This window comes from Coregonus lavaretus (genome assembly GCF_964263955.1).
Source record: "Coregonus lavaretus genome assembly, chromosome: 13".
NCBI classification, from domain to species: domain Eukaryota; kingdom Metazoa; phylum Chordata; class Actinopteri; order Salmoniformes; family Salmonidae; genus Coregonus; species Coregonus lavaretus.
The window spans coordinates 25195468-25210346 of NC_140000.1; the positions used below are offsets into that span (position 1 = coordinate 25195468).

The 14879-nt window shown below is 43.9% G+C and overlaps 1 protein-coding gene across 1 annotated transcript in view; it reads left to right on the forward strand.

Moving 5' to 3' along the window:
• Positions 1 to 264: 264 nt before the first annotated feature.
• Positions 265 to 14879, forward strand: part of LOC311139992 (uncharacterized protein) — a 17984-nt gene continuing 3369 nt past the window's right edge. The window contains exons 1-7 of the mRNA XM_084174973.1: positions 265 to 820; positions 8559 to 8787; positions 10461 to 10481; positions 11314 to 11398; positions 11621 to 11724; positions 12094 to 12189; positions 14210 to 14337. Of these exons, the coding sequence (XP_084031099.1) occupies positions 345 to 820; positions 8559 to 8787; positions 10461 to 10481; positions 11314 to 11398; positions 11621 to 11724; positions 12094 to 12189; positions 14210 to 14337 (1139 nt within the window). The 5' untranslated portion in view covers positions 265 to 344. The remainder of the gene's footprint in view (positions 821 to 8558; positions 8788 to 10460; positions 10482 to 11313; positions 11399 to 11620; positions 11725 to 12093; positions 12190 to 14209; positions 14338 to 14879) is intronic.

Genomic DNA, 14879 nt, shown 5'->3' on the forward strand with positions numbered 1-14879 from the left:
ACATTATTGACTGGCATTAGCAGGAGAAGCTAAACGGCTGTAACCTAGTGTAGTACTGTCATGCCTTGCACTACCATGGAGAATAAAACCTGCCTTCCATAAAGGGATCTTTCTTACTGCACCATCTGGATGTCACTGGAAACGTGAGGTACATTCACAAATGTTAGCCTGGCTGGTCTAGGACCAGTCCACAATTTATATTTACCAAAAAGCAGAAGTTTTGATCGACTCTCAGACCAACTTCCTCAACATCCTGGCTTGGTGTTAGCATCATTTGCTTTGCCACAGCAAGCCTTCACCGGGGTGTTTCGAAGTAAAACAATTGGTCTGAAGAAGCTCTGAGAATGATGACCATGTCTGTGCTGGACACCACCGGACCAGAAAGCGGCGGCTCCATGACCCATCTCGTCCCCATCCCCACGCTGAACATCCTACCCCCGTCCTCAGACACCGAGGCCTGGTCCCGCTCTCCCAGCCCCCAGCCTCCCCGCCGCCGCCGCCGCCACCCTCGCCCCCACTGGAGCAGAGCCCGGACCAAGAAGAGGAGTGACGGAGAACAAGAAGGGTCACCCAAACCCCGGTGGGACGGCACTGAGGAGGAGAGGGTGAAGGGGAGCGCCACTCCTCAAAGAAGCCCCTCACCTCTCCCTTCACCCCTCTTGGCCCACCATGTGGAGGACGCGGTCCTGGGCCCTTCCCTGGACCTCTTGCTGCCCCCGTCGTCTCGCACCTCCTGGTCACGTAGCTCGTCTCTCGGCCGGCGCTCACGCTGGTCCCTCAGGAGTCTGCTCAGCAGGGAGGCTGACTGGGACAGCTGCAGGTCAGTGCTCTGCTCTCTCTCTATCTCTCTCCTCTCTAGGACAGCCAGGCAGCCAGAGGCCTCAGCAGCCCTGCAGACTCACCTCAGACTCCCTCAAGGCCCTCCCATCTAGGGATGGGCTCAGTTATCTGCTAGCTGCAGCACTTTGGTTCATGGCCTTGTCATGTACTGAATCAGGGAACTGTAACTCAAGGCACTTAGTGCATTTTATATCTAAGCATTAGGTTAAATGATCATTCACAGGCTACATACTTCACTGATATTACATTAGATAAGATGAGGAGACTGATATAAAATAAATGTTACTGTTGTTTGACAGCGATTGGAGTGGAGTTTTCTGTAATGGCACACCACAAGCTAACTATTTGGAGAGGGCACAGCAGACATGACTTATTGGTTAAGCACTAAAACCCGCAGAGGGCAGATTATGCTGTTAAAGTCCTGGTGAACTCCAATCTGGGTTATGTCACAGTTTGGTCAGGCAGGCAGAGGAGCATGTTCATCATGCTCTTCTAATATTTCAGATAGTATTTCAGAGAACCAAACCATTAGCCCATGTCACAATATTAAAGGTCTTACCTCGCCATAATTGAAGTAGGCCTGCATCTTAAATTCTATTCTAGATTAATTGTAAAATGTAGAGAGGGACTGAGAAAAGCATATGAAAACAAAGGCATGAGGCTGGAAAGAGAGTAGGCTAAATGAAGTTGTTAGGGGAAACGAGAGGTCTATCTGTAGTAGCTGACAGAGAGAGAAAGAGAGCTCTGCTTGGTCAGTCACAAGGAGCAGGGAGGCGGGATTGCGTGCACCGCTCATCCTGCTTAGAATGCATGACATCACCGCCGGCCAATAGGAGCCCACGCTTCATCTGATGATGTCACCTCCGTCCAATTGGAGGGGTCTCTGGTGGTGCTGCAGAGCCTGCAGTGTGCTCAGTGGGCCTGTTTTAAAGGGCCATCCAGGCAGGCAGAGGGTTTTCCTCTCATTTCCACATGAACAGCTGTGCCCTTGTCCTGTTCATTTACCAACCAGTTTTATTGACCCAGTTTTGTTTAATGAAACATATTACTTAGATAGACCTCTGACATAATTTTACAGCTCCTTAATGATATTGCCTGTATTTTCTATATAAGGTGGTTAAAGCTATATTCCTTAGTTGAAACAATAACAAAGCGGGAACCCAGCCTCTGTTTTGGTAAAAAGGGATTAGCCAGGATAAATGTAACCACTTTCAAATTCATAGACTGAGCTATGGATATAAGGACTGACCATCAATGCTATCAAAATGATCTTTTTGGCATTTACAGTGTTTACAGCAAAAAAAAGGTAATGTTTTGGGTTCTGATGGGGTACGACAGTTGAACTAAGCTCATAAGTTATATTTGTCAAGAATCAATGGCTATATGTAATTAATTCAATGCTTAATCAATGATTTCATTGATCATTGAATCATTAATTCAAAAATTAAGTTTAAAAAAATTGATGTAGCAACTAAGGATTCTAGTGTTTAAAAAATGATGGATTTACAGTTGGAAATGTTAAGCTCCATACAGTGCACTACAGAAAACATAAAATGCAAGTGTACAGGCCGAAATGAAAACAGTGTACCGCTATTGTTAGTTTGAACGACACCCGTTCTCTGCAAACACACCTGAGTGTTGTTTGTTTAGGCTACATGCATCACCTAAAAGCAAGGGCTTTGTTTATCTACAGTACACACATCATAATGATCTATGCACTTCTCCTACTCCTGTTGTTACCTGAATGTTGCTATTGTCTAATGATATACCACTGTTGTATTTGACAATACAGTAGGTTCTGAGTGAATCCATTTCTAGATGCAGTCATAGCATCAGGCAGGTAATACAACAAGTGAGAAATAGGAGTGCTGATGGTATTCATATATGCAACAGAAAAGCCTATGGCTGTGAACGATACAGTCATCTTGTCATCAACACTTCAGTGATCAAGTTGTGGTGAAATCCAGACATTTTCTGTGTTTTGTAACACTGACTCTAAATGTGAATCTTTTTCTAGCCAACCCTCTCTGATGTTTGAGAGGACACGTGAAATTATTAGGCCTGAGACTCCTTGGACTCATTCCCATTTAGCCTGGACGCATTAATACAATGAGGCACAGTTCTTATATCATTAAAACACTAGCCAGTTCATTTCATGTCTTAGGTTACCGTTGTTTTTGTCCTGTTGCATGAAATAAACCCATAGTGTAGATGAGAATAATTGACCATTGACAGCCACACACACACACACACACACGGGAACTGACGATGAAGGCCAATGAAGGGGTTTAGTTATGGTTAGGCTAATGACTTCTGTGTGACAGCTGTGGTGGTCTCAACAGACGACTGATTTCCATGGGGATCTGAATAACGATTTGCATTGGAACAACATGGAAGAATTCTGATGCAAATAATGAGTTTTAATACAGTCGAGTATTCGGGGTGTTTAGTGTGGGCAGCAGTTGATTTGAATCAGAGGCCAACAACTCGTGTGTGTGAAGTAGTCTGCCGTGGAGAAATGCGAGGCATGTTCCTACAAGATGCTGTGTAGCCACATCTCCCAGTCATTCTATTGTAGAGACTTGCTAGTTAGGCTAAATATTAGCCTTAGTCTACTAAGGTGATATTACCTCTACCTTAAACCTCAGACAGGCTACATAGACTATAGGATAAATCTTTTTGGCTGACTCCAACACTTTGTTGGTTGGGGACAGCTGTGTTGTGCGTTTGTCTATCAGAGACCAAGTTGGATTTCGCAGTGGTTTAAAAGCACTTGTGAGTGATCAGTACTAAAACCTCACAATCACTTGCACAACACTGACTGCACAACTGTCTCAGCAGTAGCATAATTGGAGCAATGGTCTGAGCGATGGCGCGGCAGCCTCTTCCAATATAAGGCTAGTGTTGAATGCACACTTGATGCTGAACAACTAAAACCATCACATTTAAAAAGTAGGTTAGGCATAGGTTCTGCACCCTTGGGCTGTTTTTTGTGAACAGGTTGTCAAGCATTACTTGCAGACTGGGTTTAGGCTAACTGAGGTGAAGGGAAAACTACTAGCTGATACATGTCCTCCCTGTCTGTTTAGGCCTGATCTGCTTGGCAGAGGGATATCTAATTGAGTAATTGGCGTTGTTCCGCCCCCCATTCACCTCTCTGCTGGCCACATAATCCCAGTTGATAATCCACTGACACACAAAAACAACTGCAGATCAATTGTCTGCAGGCCATTGTCTCTCTGTAGCCTGTATTTGAGATTTTTGGCGTCGCCCCCAGTTCGTCATATTTATGTTTGGATTAACGTTGACTTGTTGACCAATGAGTTTTGGCTCAGGTCTCCCACTCAGCAGAAGGGCTGCGACTCAGACATTTTTCTGCTAGATAGTTTGGAACAGGGCCTCACCTGAAAATGTGCTGAGTGGGAGACCTGAGCTAATAAGTAACTTTCTGTTGAATGGGCCAGAGATCAGAGTTGAGCACCATATTTTTTGACCCCCCCCCCCCCCCCCTCACTCTTTATCTTTCTCTCTCTGTCTTCACATGTTCTCGTTCTTTCTCTTGCTCCCTTCTTCACCCTCCCCAATGAATTGAAGAGATTACAGCATGCACTCCTGGACCTCAGAAAAGCAGATTACAGAGAGAGAGAGAGAGGGAGTGAGCAAGAGAAGGAGGGGATCTGCACAGCATGGATTATGATGTAGCCTACTCAGTGGGTCTCTAATCCAGAGATGGACAGAGCGATTGAGGGTTAAAGGCTTGGGTGGGCTTCGGCCAGGTGGACACTGCGGGCAGTACTGTTTAGAACTGGATAATTACAATCAGTGATAAACCATGTTAGCAAACCGGCTGTGATATTTCATTATTACACCATCTTATTACACCATGTTAGGCCTATATATAATCTGTTTACAACTGGCCCTAATTCATGGTTGCATTTACTCCTCTTTCATAACCTTTCCCAATACCATCTTTATTGATTTTAAAATAACTCGCACATCCTCTAAAATGTTATTTGGCTCTCCCAGTTCAACTCTACACTCTTAGAAAAAAGGGTTCCAAAAGTGTTCTTCGGCTGTTCCCATTGGAGAACCCTTTTTGGTTCCAGGTAGGACCATTTTGGTTCCATGTAGAACCCTTTCCACAAAGGATTCTACATAATATGCCATTTAGCAGACGCTTTTATCCAAAGCGATCATGTGTGCATACATTTTTACGAATGGGTGGTCCCGGGGATCGAACCCACTACCCTGGCGTTACAAGCGCCATGCTCTACCAATTGAGCTACAGAAGACCACGGACCATGGAACCCAAAAGAGTTCTACCTGGAGCCAAAAAGGGTTGTCCAATGGGAACAGCCGAAGAACCCTTTTAGGTTCTAGAAGAGCACCTTTTTTTTCTCCAAGAGTGCACTGCTACTGTACATCCGTGCATGGCCTCTCTTGTGCCTCCTCCTCCCCCCTCTGTCTCTGCTGCCTGTGTGTTCAGTACGGATTATTTATGGGCGCAGCTTGTCAATGCTAGCTTGCCCAGACACGGAATAGGAGACTGGTTGAGGTCGGGCTACCCGCCTGGATGCGAGGGAAGGTTGTTGGTGATGGGGAAGTGAAACAGGTCGCACATGAAGTGCGCGTTTCTATTAGGGGACCCCTGTGCGTTTTTATATCCGACAAAAAAGACATCGGGATGGACAGTGTAGCGTCGGCTGGCTCGGCGCAGTGCACACAGGACCGGTGCCATAGTGATACAGATACTATAAAGCAGCGTGTGGACATCACGTCCAAATTGAAAACATCTCATGACATGTTCGAGTAAGTGGCAATATTATTATTTACGTAATAGGACTGTCTGCCCTCCAAATGGAAATATTTCGCCTGTTCTCGTATTTAAATGCCTTTCATAAAGGTATAGGCTACACTCGTATCCCTGTGGGTGGGAAACTGGGAGGGTCAGTGGTTGTGGGCAGTCAGTGATTGCCTATTGAAAGATGGGCTGGTAGAAAGGATATGAACGTCGTTTGATTCGAATGACCAGTTCGGCACCCGTGGCTGCCGTACTTGTGCGTCTATAGGAGTCGGAAATCAGCGATCTGATTTGGCTAATTTCTGACAGCATCTGTTATTGTGCTTGTATTATTCATATCTCCCGTAGACAGTGCGAGTTCGCGGAGTTGCATTCTAACCAGGTCGTTGTTTACATTCTGTTGTCTGACAGGCGCTATGAATGGTGGTAGCGTTGATTTCGCGTCTGACTGTCATTGATAATAGTGCTTGGATGAAAGTAAAAAACAGCGCTCTAAATAAAATGAATGCAATATTGTGGTAGTTCCATTTGACAGTTGTTTGCATCTCTACATAGCATGATGTGTGATTTTAGTTTTTTAAACGCGCGATACTTGTCCGGTTCGGTCACACCAGTGACTGTATAGGAAGGGTCAGACCCCATAGATTTAGAATACTAGAAAGGACATTAACCTTATTATGATGAGATAAACATAAGCCATTTTGGTCAGGGAGTTAGTCAACAATGGTTTGCCATTTCCGTGATAAGATATTGTGTAAAATAATGAATTTGAGGAATTTATCTGCACTGTATGTTAGCTAGCCAGACAGCCTTTTTTAAAGGAATGATCCCATTAATTTGTCAAATTAACTGCCAATATTGTAACATCCCATTCAAACAATGCAGTCAATCCACAGCCATGCACTGGCTGAAATCAGTTGATGATAAGATTTAGACAAGTTGTAAATGTAACACGTTGGCCTACTGATATTATATCATATAATAGCACTCTCAGCTTCCCAGGAAAACAAAAATGTCGACATTTATGGTTGTTTATATATATATTTTAGAGGCTATTTATACCGAAAATGTCCATAAAACCTTTATAAACTGTATTTATAATTATATTACAATATTTTAGGTTGACAATTCTATCACACAATTTATGATATATCACATACCTTACTTGTATTTTCCTGTATAAGGAAAATCAGGATTATGCCTCTACTGTCATTCATTCCAATTAGACTGGTTTGGAATTCTCCCTGGTTAATATGGCTGCCATTTTACATTCTGGAACTTTGAGTGTTCAATTTCATATCCCCTCTAGTAATTTAATAGGATCTCTATAGGTCACATTCTCCCAGACTGAACACAACAACAAGCCTATTAGTGTAGGTAGGTAGGCCTGTATGTGGATATAATTAGGCCTACTGTACTTCGACTGTACACTAAATTAAGTCGCCATAATGCCACTGAATCCTCACCCAACTGTACTGTACTGCAGGGTCCTGGGGCCTCCCCTGGGTGCATGTTTTGGTTTTTGCCCTAGCACTACAGGACTGAGTTTGGGAAACCCTACTGCACTGTACATAATTTCTGAATGCACAAATCTGGCAGCAGGCATCACCCCAAGTGTTGGCTCATTCCTATGATTTAATTATTCCGAATTACAGCTACGATTGGTGGGTTATTTCACAAGGGGGTTGTTACCTTGGCGAAAATGCCGATATTTACCCCTAGTCCCTCCTCCCCCCTACCTCTGGTTACCATGACAACCGGCAGTTGGACCAGTGTGGTTTCAATGCATTTTGGCAGTAATGAGAGAAGAGTTGGAGGACAGGGCAGAGGAAAGGGAAAGGAGACTGCAAGGGAGAGGGGGAAGATGACTGAACTGAGGCTATGGATAGAAGCAATGCTGGAACAAAAGAAGAGGGGAACACTGAGAAAAGGAAAGAGGAACAGAAGGTGCAGGAAGAGAGAGATAGAAGCAGACACAAAAGAAGGGGTGAACAATACGAGCTAGAGGTTGGTGGTAATGTGTAAATGCTTTCGGCTGTATACAGTGGAGTGATTACTCAGCATCTGTGTGTGGGCTATGAGTTATTGTTTGAGATTAACAAAATGATCAAATGAGCTCACACAGTAGACCACAGTGTCTGTTGAAAGAGACTCTTTGTTTGTTTGTGTGTTTATAGTTATTTAGTACGATGTGATTCTGAGAGTCCAAACAGAAGGTGGTTGTCAGTTTTCACTGAACTGCAAATGAAGCGCAAGTCTGCAACCATGGCAACTTTTGTTATGGCATCAATATAGCCATTTTTACGGGGCCATTACCTGAACTTTGAGATGCACATATTATGGCAGCAATATAGGTTTGACCTTGTCTTTGAGTTCAGGATGTCTGCTTTCACTAGAAGGAAGACAACAGCATGGTCGTGTAAGCATACTACACACCTAACTTGATAAAAATGCTCTTAATAAAAACCAGTGAACATTTTCTCCCCTGTTGTGTTTCTCATGTAGGCGTATTCATTTTTGCTCCAGTGCCTTGGAAATAAGATCAATTGAGAAACAGCACCTACCTACTGTAGTATTACCAAGCAGTGCTTTTTACATTTATGTTAATGGTAGAGGAAGGATCCACAAGGTTCATACCACAGCACTGCCACAGGTAGGATATCTAGGCTATATAGGAATGGACAGTGACTGACCGCTATAATCGCCACCAATCACTTGGGAGAAAGGTTAGAGTTGGTGATTAGTGCGTTTTTAGCTAAATACAAAGCACAGTACTTCCATCCTTTCCAGCATGGCCAGATAGGCTTAAGTACTTACGTCTCTGGCCAATCTTGATGATGAAATGAATATGAATGTCCATACTCTTTCACTTAGCCTACCACTAATCTCTCCTCCTCTTCGCTCTCTCTCTCTTCAGTACCGCCAGTAACTCTCCGCGCAGCACCCCTGGCAGCTCCCCCTCTCTGCGCCGGCGGGTGCTGGGGGGTAGTGGTGGGGGTGGAGGCAGGACCAGCGACGCAGAGGGTGGCCCAGGGGAGCGCAGCGGGGAAAGGAGGGGTTCGGACAGCCCCCTGCCCTCCTCCTCCACTGCCGCAGCCGCCTCCGCCTACCCCATCGCCTCACGCCATTTCAGCCGCAACGCCAAGGTAAGGGTGCCCCGTCTAATGCCACTTAATCATTTTGTTATGTCAACAATATACCAGGGCCATTTTGGGTAGGCGAAAAAAAACACTTATAGTATGTAATATGTTGTGCTTTAAATGCCAGGATGTCATACTCATTTCGTCATTTCATCTAATAGAATTCGCTGCACACTATTGAGGAAGAGAATCGTCTTTCAAGACCCACGTGTGTCTGACAACAGTTGATAATCAGCTGATGGGACGCGCTGTACCAACATTTATGAATGACAGGAATCAACGCAATTGCCATTTGATGATACGTTCTCAGTAGGATGAGCCTAGTATGCTGAGATTTGTTGCTTACTGCATTTGTTTTTACTAAACAGTATGTTCTAAATAGTATGTAGTTTAAGTAAAGGCGTCAGCATGCTTCAGTTCGGCTGGCGCCTAGCTGAACTCGGCTAGCCAAACCGAACGAGTGTGCTTGCCGACTCCCTTAAAAGACCTTAGCTTGAAAAGCTAGAAAAAAGCACCAAAGGTACTGTTTGTCCATTTTGAAACACTGTAGCCAGTATACACTTCCTCAAAATAGTCAGAATTAATCTAAGATAACTCAAGAAATCTGTCATTAATTGAAGTTTTTGCTGAGGCGATCTTAGTCGCGCAATTTGACATCTAACTAAGATATGTTTGGTGCCGTACTTCTTAAAGAAAAAATGTGCATGAATACGAGTCGTCTCTCGTTGAATGAGAATGACAACAAATACTTTATTGAAGAATCCCTTCTGTTGACCAATCACCGACGAAGGGGCGTAGACTTCGTCTCCGAACTTCGCCTTGCCTCCAGAAAAAAATGTGTGCGCCTGAACAGCCGAAGTCCCCTAAAAAAACTCACAAAGTCCAAAACGAACAAAAACGTCACAAAATGTCGTCATAATATATGCACAAACTGTTTAGGCTGGGAAGCATGCGGACGCCTTAAGTAGTAGGCAAGCCAGATTTTGGACACGGCAACAGTGTAAAATGTAGTTGTAATAGATTGACTGTGGGCAGATTGTCAGTGCATGAATCATGGGCTAAAAGCCAAACATTAAAGGCCCAGTGCAGTCAAAAACAAGATTTTCCTGAGTTTTACATATATTTCCACAAGGTTGGAATAATACTATGAAATTGTGAAAATGATGATAATGCCCTTTTAGTGTAAGAGCTGTTTGAAAAGACCGCCTGAAATTTCAACCTGTTTTGGTGGGATGGAGTTCCAAACCCCTCTACCAATAACAGCTAGTTTTCTGTTTTTCCCTCCCCTCTCCCAGACAGTCTTAGCAAAATTCTTGTTTGAGGAATTGCTCTTTGCTAAGAAGCTATTTTTGTTTATTTTTGACCATTTTGATTCAAAACGATCACAGTAAGGTACTTAATTTTTACCCAGAAATGATTTAATATTGAGATACAAACAGCTGCGTTGGACCTTTAAACGCATAAAAGTCAGAGACACAGCAAGGTTGATAAATGACCAGAACATCAAGGAACACCATATAGACCTAATAGCTAGTTTTTACGCAGTGTCCCTTTAACCTATTCCCGAACTACATGAATGTCAAAATGTATAAGACTCTACATTTACTGTTTTAATGTTGGAGAAACCTTTTGGATGCTGTTCATCACTGATTATGTGCTGTTCTTTCTTTCCCTTGCAGAAAATGCAGAGCTGGTACAATGTAAGTATACACTTTAAGAAATTGTTCATTAGGCGCTCACACTCCAGTGCACTTCATTCTGCTGAGGGTAGCTACACTGTTTCCTGGTTGGAGTGCACAGTACAGTATGAAATTGCACTTCACAGTGAAATGGCACCAATCCATGCTGAAAACGGTTTCTGTTAAATTGCCACCCCCCTCATTTAACCACTTCACTGAGCTTTGAACTTTAGCTGATTTAACTGTTCAATCACCTTAGTGGTCTTCTCATTTACCTACTCAGTCTGTCAGTTTTACCTCAGGGACATAGTATCTGATGTAATCTCACATGCCAGATGTACAGTGGGGTCCAAAGGTATTTGGACAGTGACACATTCTTAGTAGTTTTGGCTCATATCATTTTGAAATGATACAATGACTGAGGTTAAAGTGCAGACTGTGAGCAGTTTTGTAGAGTCACAAGCTTGTTGTAGTCATTGCGTGCAAGGAATATGGGAACAAATATTACACTTTTGACTACTTTAATACACATATTATTGAATTTGTCCAAATACCTTTGGTTCCCTAAAATGGGGGGACTACGTACAAAAAGTGCTGTATTTTCTAAATGGTTCACCCGATATGGATGAAAATACCCTCAAGTTAAAGCTGACAGCACTTTAACCTCATAGTCATTGTATCATTTCAAATCCAAAGTGCTGGAGTACAGAGCCAAAACAACAAAAATTGTTACTGTCCAAATGCTTTTGGACCTCACTGTATATACAATATTCATAGACACACGTCTGGTTCTGCAAGCTTATATTTGATAAAGCATAGAAGAGCAACAAAGTAATCTTTATTTCTCTCTCAGGTTCTCAGTCCCACTTATAAACAGCGCAATGAGGATTTCCGTAAACTCTTCAAGAAGCTGCCAGACACGGAACGCCTCATAGTGGGTGAGTGACGCGCGTGCACACACACACACACACACACACACACACACACACACACACACACACACACACACACACACACACACACACACACACACACACACACTTTGTGTGTGAGTTTGCATCTCTGTGCTGACACTGTGGAAGTGAAGGGCCGATGCTGTTGCTTTGTCAGCCTGATGTCGCTCCTCTTCATCCTCCTCCTCCTCCTCTCCTCCTCCTCAGACTACTCGTGTGCGCTGCAGAAAGACATCCTACTTCAGGGGCGACTCTATCTGTCAGAGAACTGGCTCTGCTTCTATAGCAATATCTTCCGCTGGGAAACCACTGTAAGTTATAGACACACACACACACATCTTGTTCTTCTATCCTTGTCGGGCCCTAAATTTGATTTCCAATAAAAATCCTATTTTCCCTAAACCTAACCCTAATCTGAACCTTAACCCTAAACCGAACTCCTGTGCCTAAACCTAACCACTAACCCCTTACCCTATTTCTAAGCCTAATTGTAACCCTAAACCTAACACCTGAGCTTAAAATAGCCTTCATCCTCATGGGGATATTGGAAATGTTCCCACTAGGGATAATTTTCCTTTTTTACTATCCTTATGGGGATTTTAGGTCCCCACAAGGATAGAATAACCAACCCCCCCCCCCCCCCCCCCCACACACACACTAACCCTCCCTGTTCTGTTCAGATCACAATCCTGCTGAAAGATGTGACCACCCTGACCAAGGAGAAGACTGCCAAAGTCATCCCCAACGCCATTCAGATCAGCACTGACCACGACAAGGTGAGCCAGGGGGCTCGATATTCAGTCACACAGCCCACTATGATGGTTCAGAGTAGTGTAAGAACAGTAGGTAACAGGTGTCAATGATATGTAAAGAAAAAGGAAAATAACTTTTATTATAGATTGTTGTAGACAATATATATATACAGATCAGTGATTCTCAACTGGGGGGTGGGGGTCACGAGAGGAGTTTAAGGGGTCGCGGGACTAAAAATAATAAAAAATAAAAACCTTATTTTGAAAGGATACTGCTGCAACGCTTATTGTTGCTGACTTTACACGTGCAGTGCGTCCGCAGTGGTGAAATGGCTAGCTACGTTTGGAGTGTTTTCGCGCTGCACTAACTCACTGACCAATACAATAATGTTCTCGCCCCACACACACACACTGATCCAATGAAATGACAGATTTCTCGACACACACACACACACTGATCCATTAAAAATGTCATTCTACAACTTTGTTTTGTTTTAAATGTGACACTTCCAATCAGATAATACAGATCTTCTGACAGCTAGCTTGATTGACGGCTAACTATGCAGATGTATTCTGCAGGCATTGCACATGTGGATAGTTAGCTGTCATATAACTCATGTAGGCTAGCTGTCAGAGTGAACTCATGGACACGTTTTTAAAATGTGCAGCTCCCTCTTCATCTACTGCTGCTTCCAATGTCAACAACAAGGCAGACAACCCGTTCCCTGACATGAAGAGAAAATACCACCCCGACTTCATCAAATATGGTTTTACATAGGGTGCGTTCAGAATAACTGATGAATTTACGAACGCACACATATATAGAAGACAGGCAGGGGGAGTGTAGACCGTAGTGCGTCCTATGCAACGAGCTGTTAGCTAATGAGAGCATGAAACCCTCCAAAATGAAAAGTAATCTGGGCACCAAGCATCTAGGCCACAAAGATAAGACAGCTGACTTTTTAAAAACAAAACGTCAATATCTGGAGGCCTCACAAGATGAATTGAACAAGGTATGCACGGTACAAGAAAAGGCACTTCGCGCATCATACCTTGTGGCCCAGCGCATTGCTAAGTGCAAAAAAGCCCACACCAGCGCAGAGGATCTCATACTCCCTGCTGCGATTGAGATGTGCACTGAAATCTTGGAAGAGTCAACCGCCAACCACCTTAAAACCATATCCCTATCCAATGACACCATGAGGAGGAGAATCCAGGACAGACATCAGAGCGCATCAGTGCAAATGGCCATTACGCACTGCAGCTTGATGAATCCACAGATATGGCTAACCATGCAATTCTAATGGTCTATGTCAGACACTTCTGGGATAATAACTTCGAGGAGCAGCTGATTTGCCCACCACCAACACTGCAGAGCCTGTCTTAACACAATGGATATGTACCTGGGCTCTGTGGGACTGGCCTGGGATGGGTGCGTCGGTGTGACCACTGATGGGGCAGCTGCCATGACGTTAAAGCACTCCGGGGTAGTAAAGCGGATCCTGGAGAGAGCACCAAGTGCGACGTGGAACCACTGCTTCCTACACAAGGAGTCATTGGCAGCAAAGGACATGGTGCCTTAGCTCCACGCCACTCTCCAGGATGTGATCAAGTGTGTCAACTATATCAAAAAGAGTTCCACGAAAAGCAGGTGTTTCCAAGCCTTCTGCGGGGATATGGGGAGCGAGCACCAGCAGGTGCTTTATCATGCAGAGGTCCGCTGGCTTTCCAGGGGTAAAGTGTTGTCGCTTTTATAAGCTTCGAGCGGAGATTGCTGCGTTTCTTTCTGAAAAAATGTCATCTCTGCCCAAACATTTCGATTGTAAGGAATGGCGGATATTTTTGATCATCTGAATTCTCTCAATGTGTCAATGCAAGGGAGGGGGCACAATCGTTATGAAGCTTACCGTTTGGGCAAATCATGTTTCTAACTGGAGGATTGACATGTTTCCCAATGCTGATTTCGAGATTCAGAATCTGATCAACAAAGCGCACAGGGACACACTGAAAGAAACCCGTTAAACAGCATCTTGTCAAGCTGCAGGGAAAGTTTTGCGACTACTTCCCAGAGGAGAACAGGAGACAAGATGACTGGCCATGGGACCCCTTTCGAGTGGAGATGGGAAGCGTCACGTTGCCAAGCAACGAAGAGGATCAGCTGGTGGAGCTGTCGTTTGATCGCAGACTGAGCTGAGCATGCACTTCCCGGAAATGACAGTGACACAGTTCTGGTGCAGCGTAATGGGAGAGTATCCTGCTCTCGCTTGTCTTGCAATCAGAATCATGCTACCGTTCAGCACTACCTATCTGTGTGAAAGTGGCTTCTCTGCTATGGCCTTGCTGAAAACTAAAAGCAGAAACAAACTGGACAGCCAGCATGACCTCCGAGTTGCCCTGTCAACCATCACCCCAGACTTCAACTTATCAAACTAAGGAAACACCCTCAGCTTTCTCACTGATTGGCGCCACACACACACACACACATACATACAATAAATAAACAGGTTAATTAGTTATTGTTAGTTAATTCTGATGTTCATATTACTCTTTATTGAACTGGTTAAACTTACACCTTTTAAAAAAACGTAAAGGTTGTGAAACTGTTGACATTGTAATTGATTAAGAATCCCTAATGATTGTTGTTTTTTCTATTTTAAACACTGGTATGTGTTACTGTTCATTAACATTATTGGACTGGTTTTGATGTCATGTTC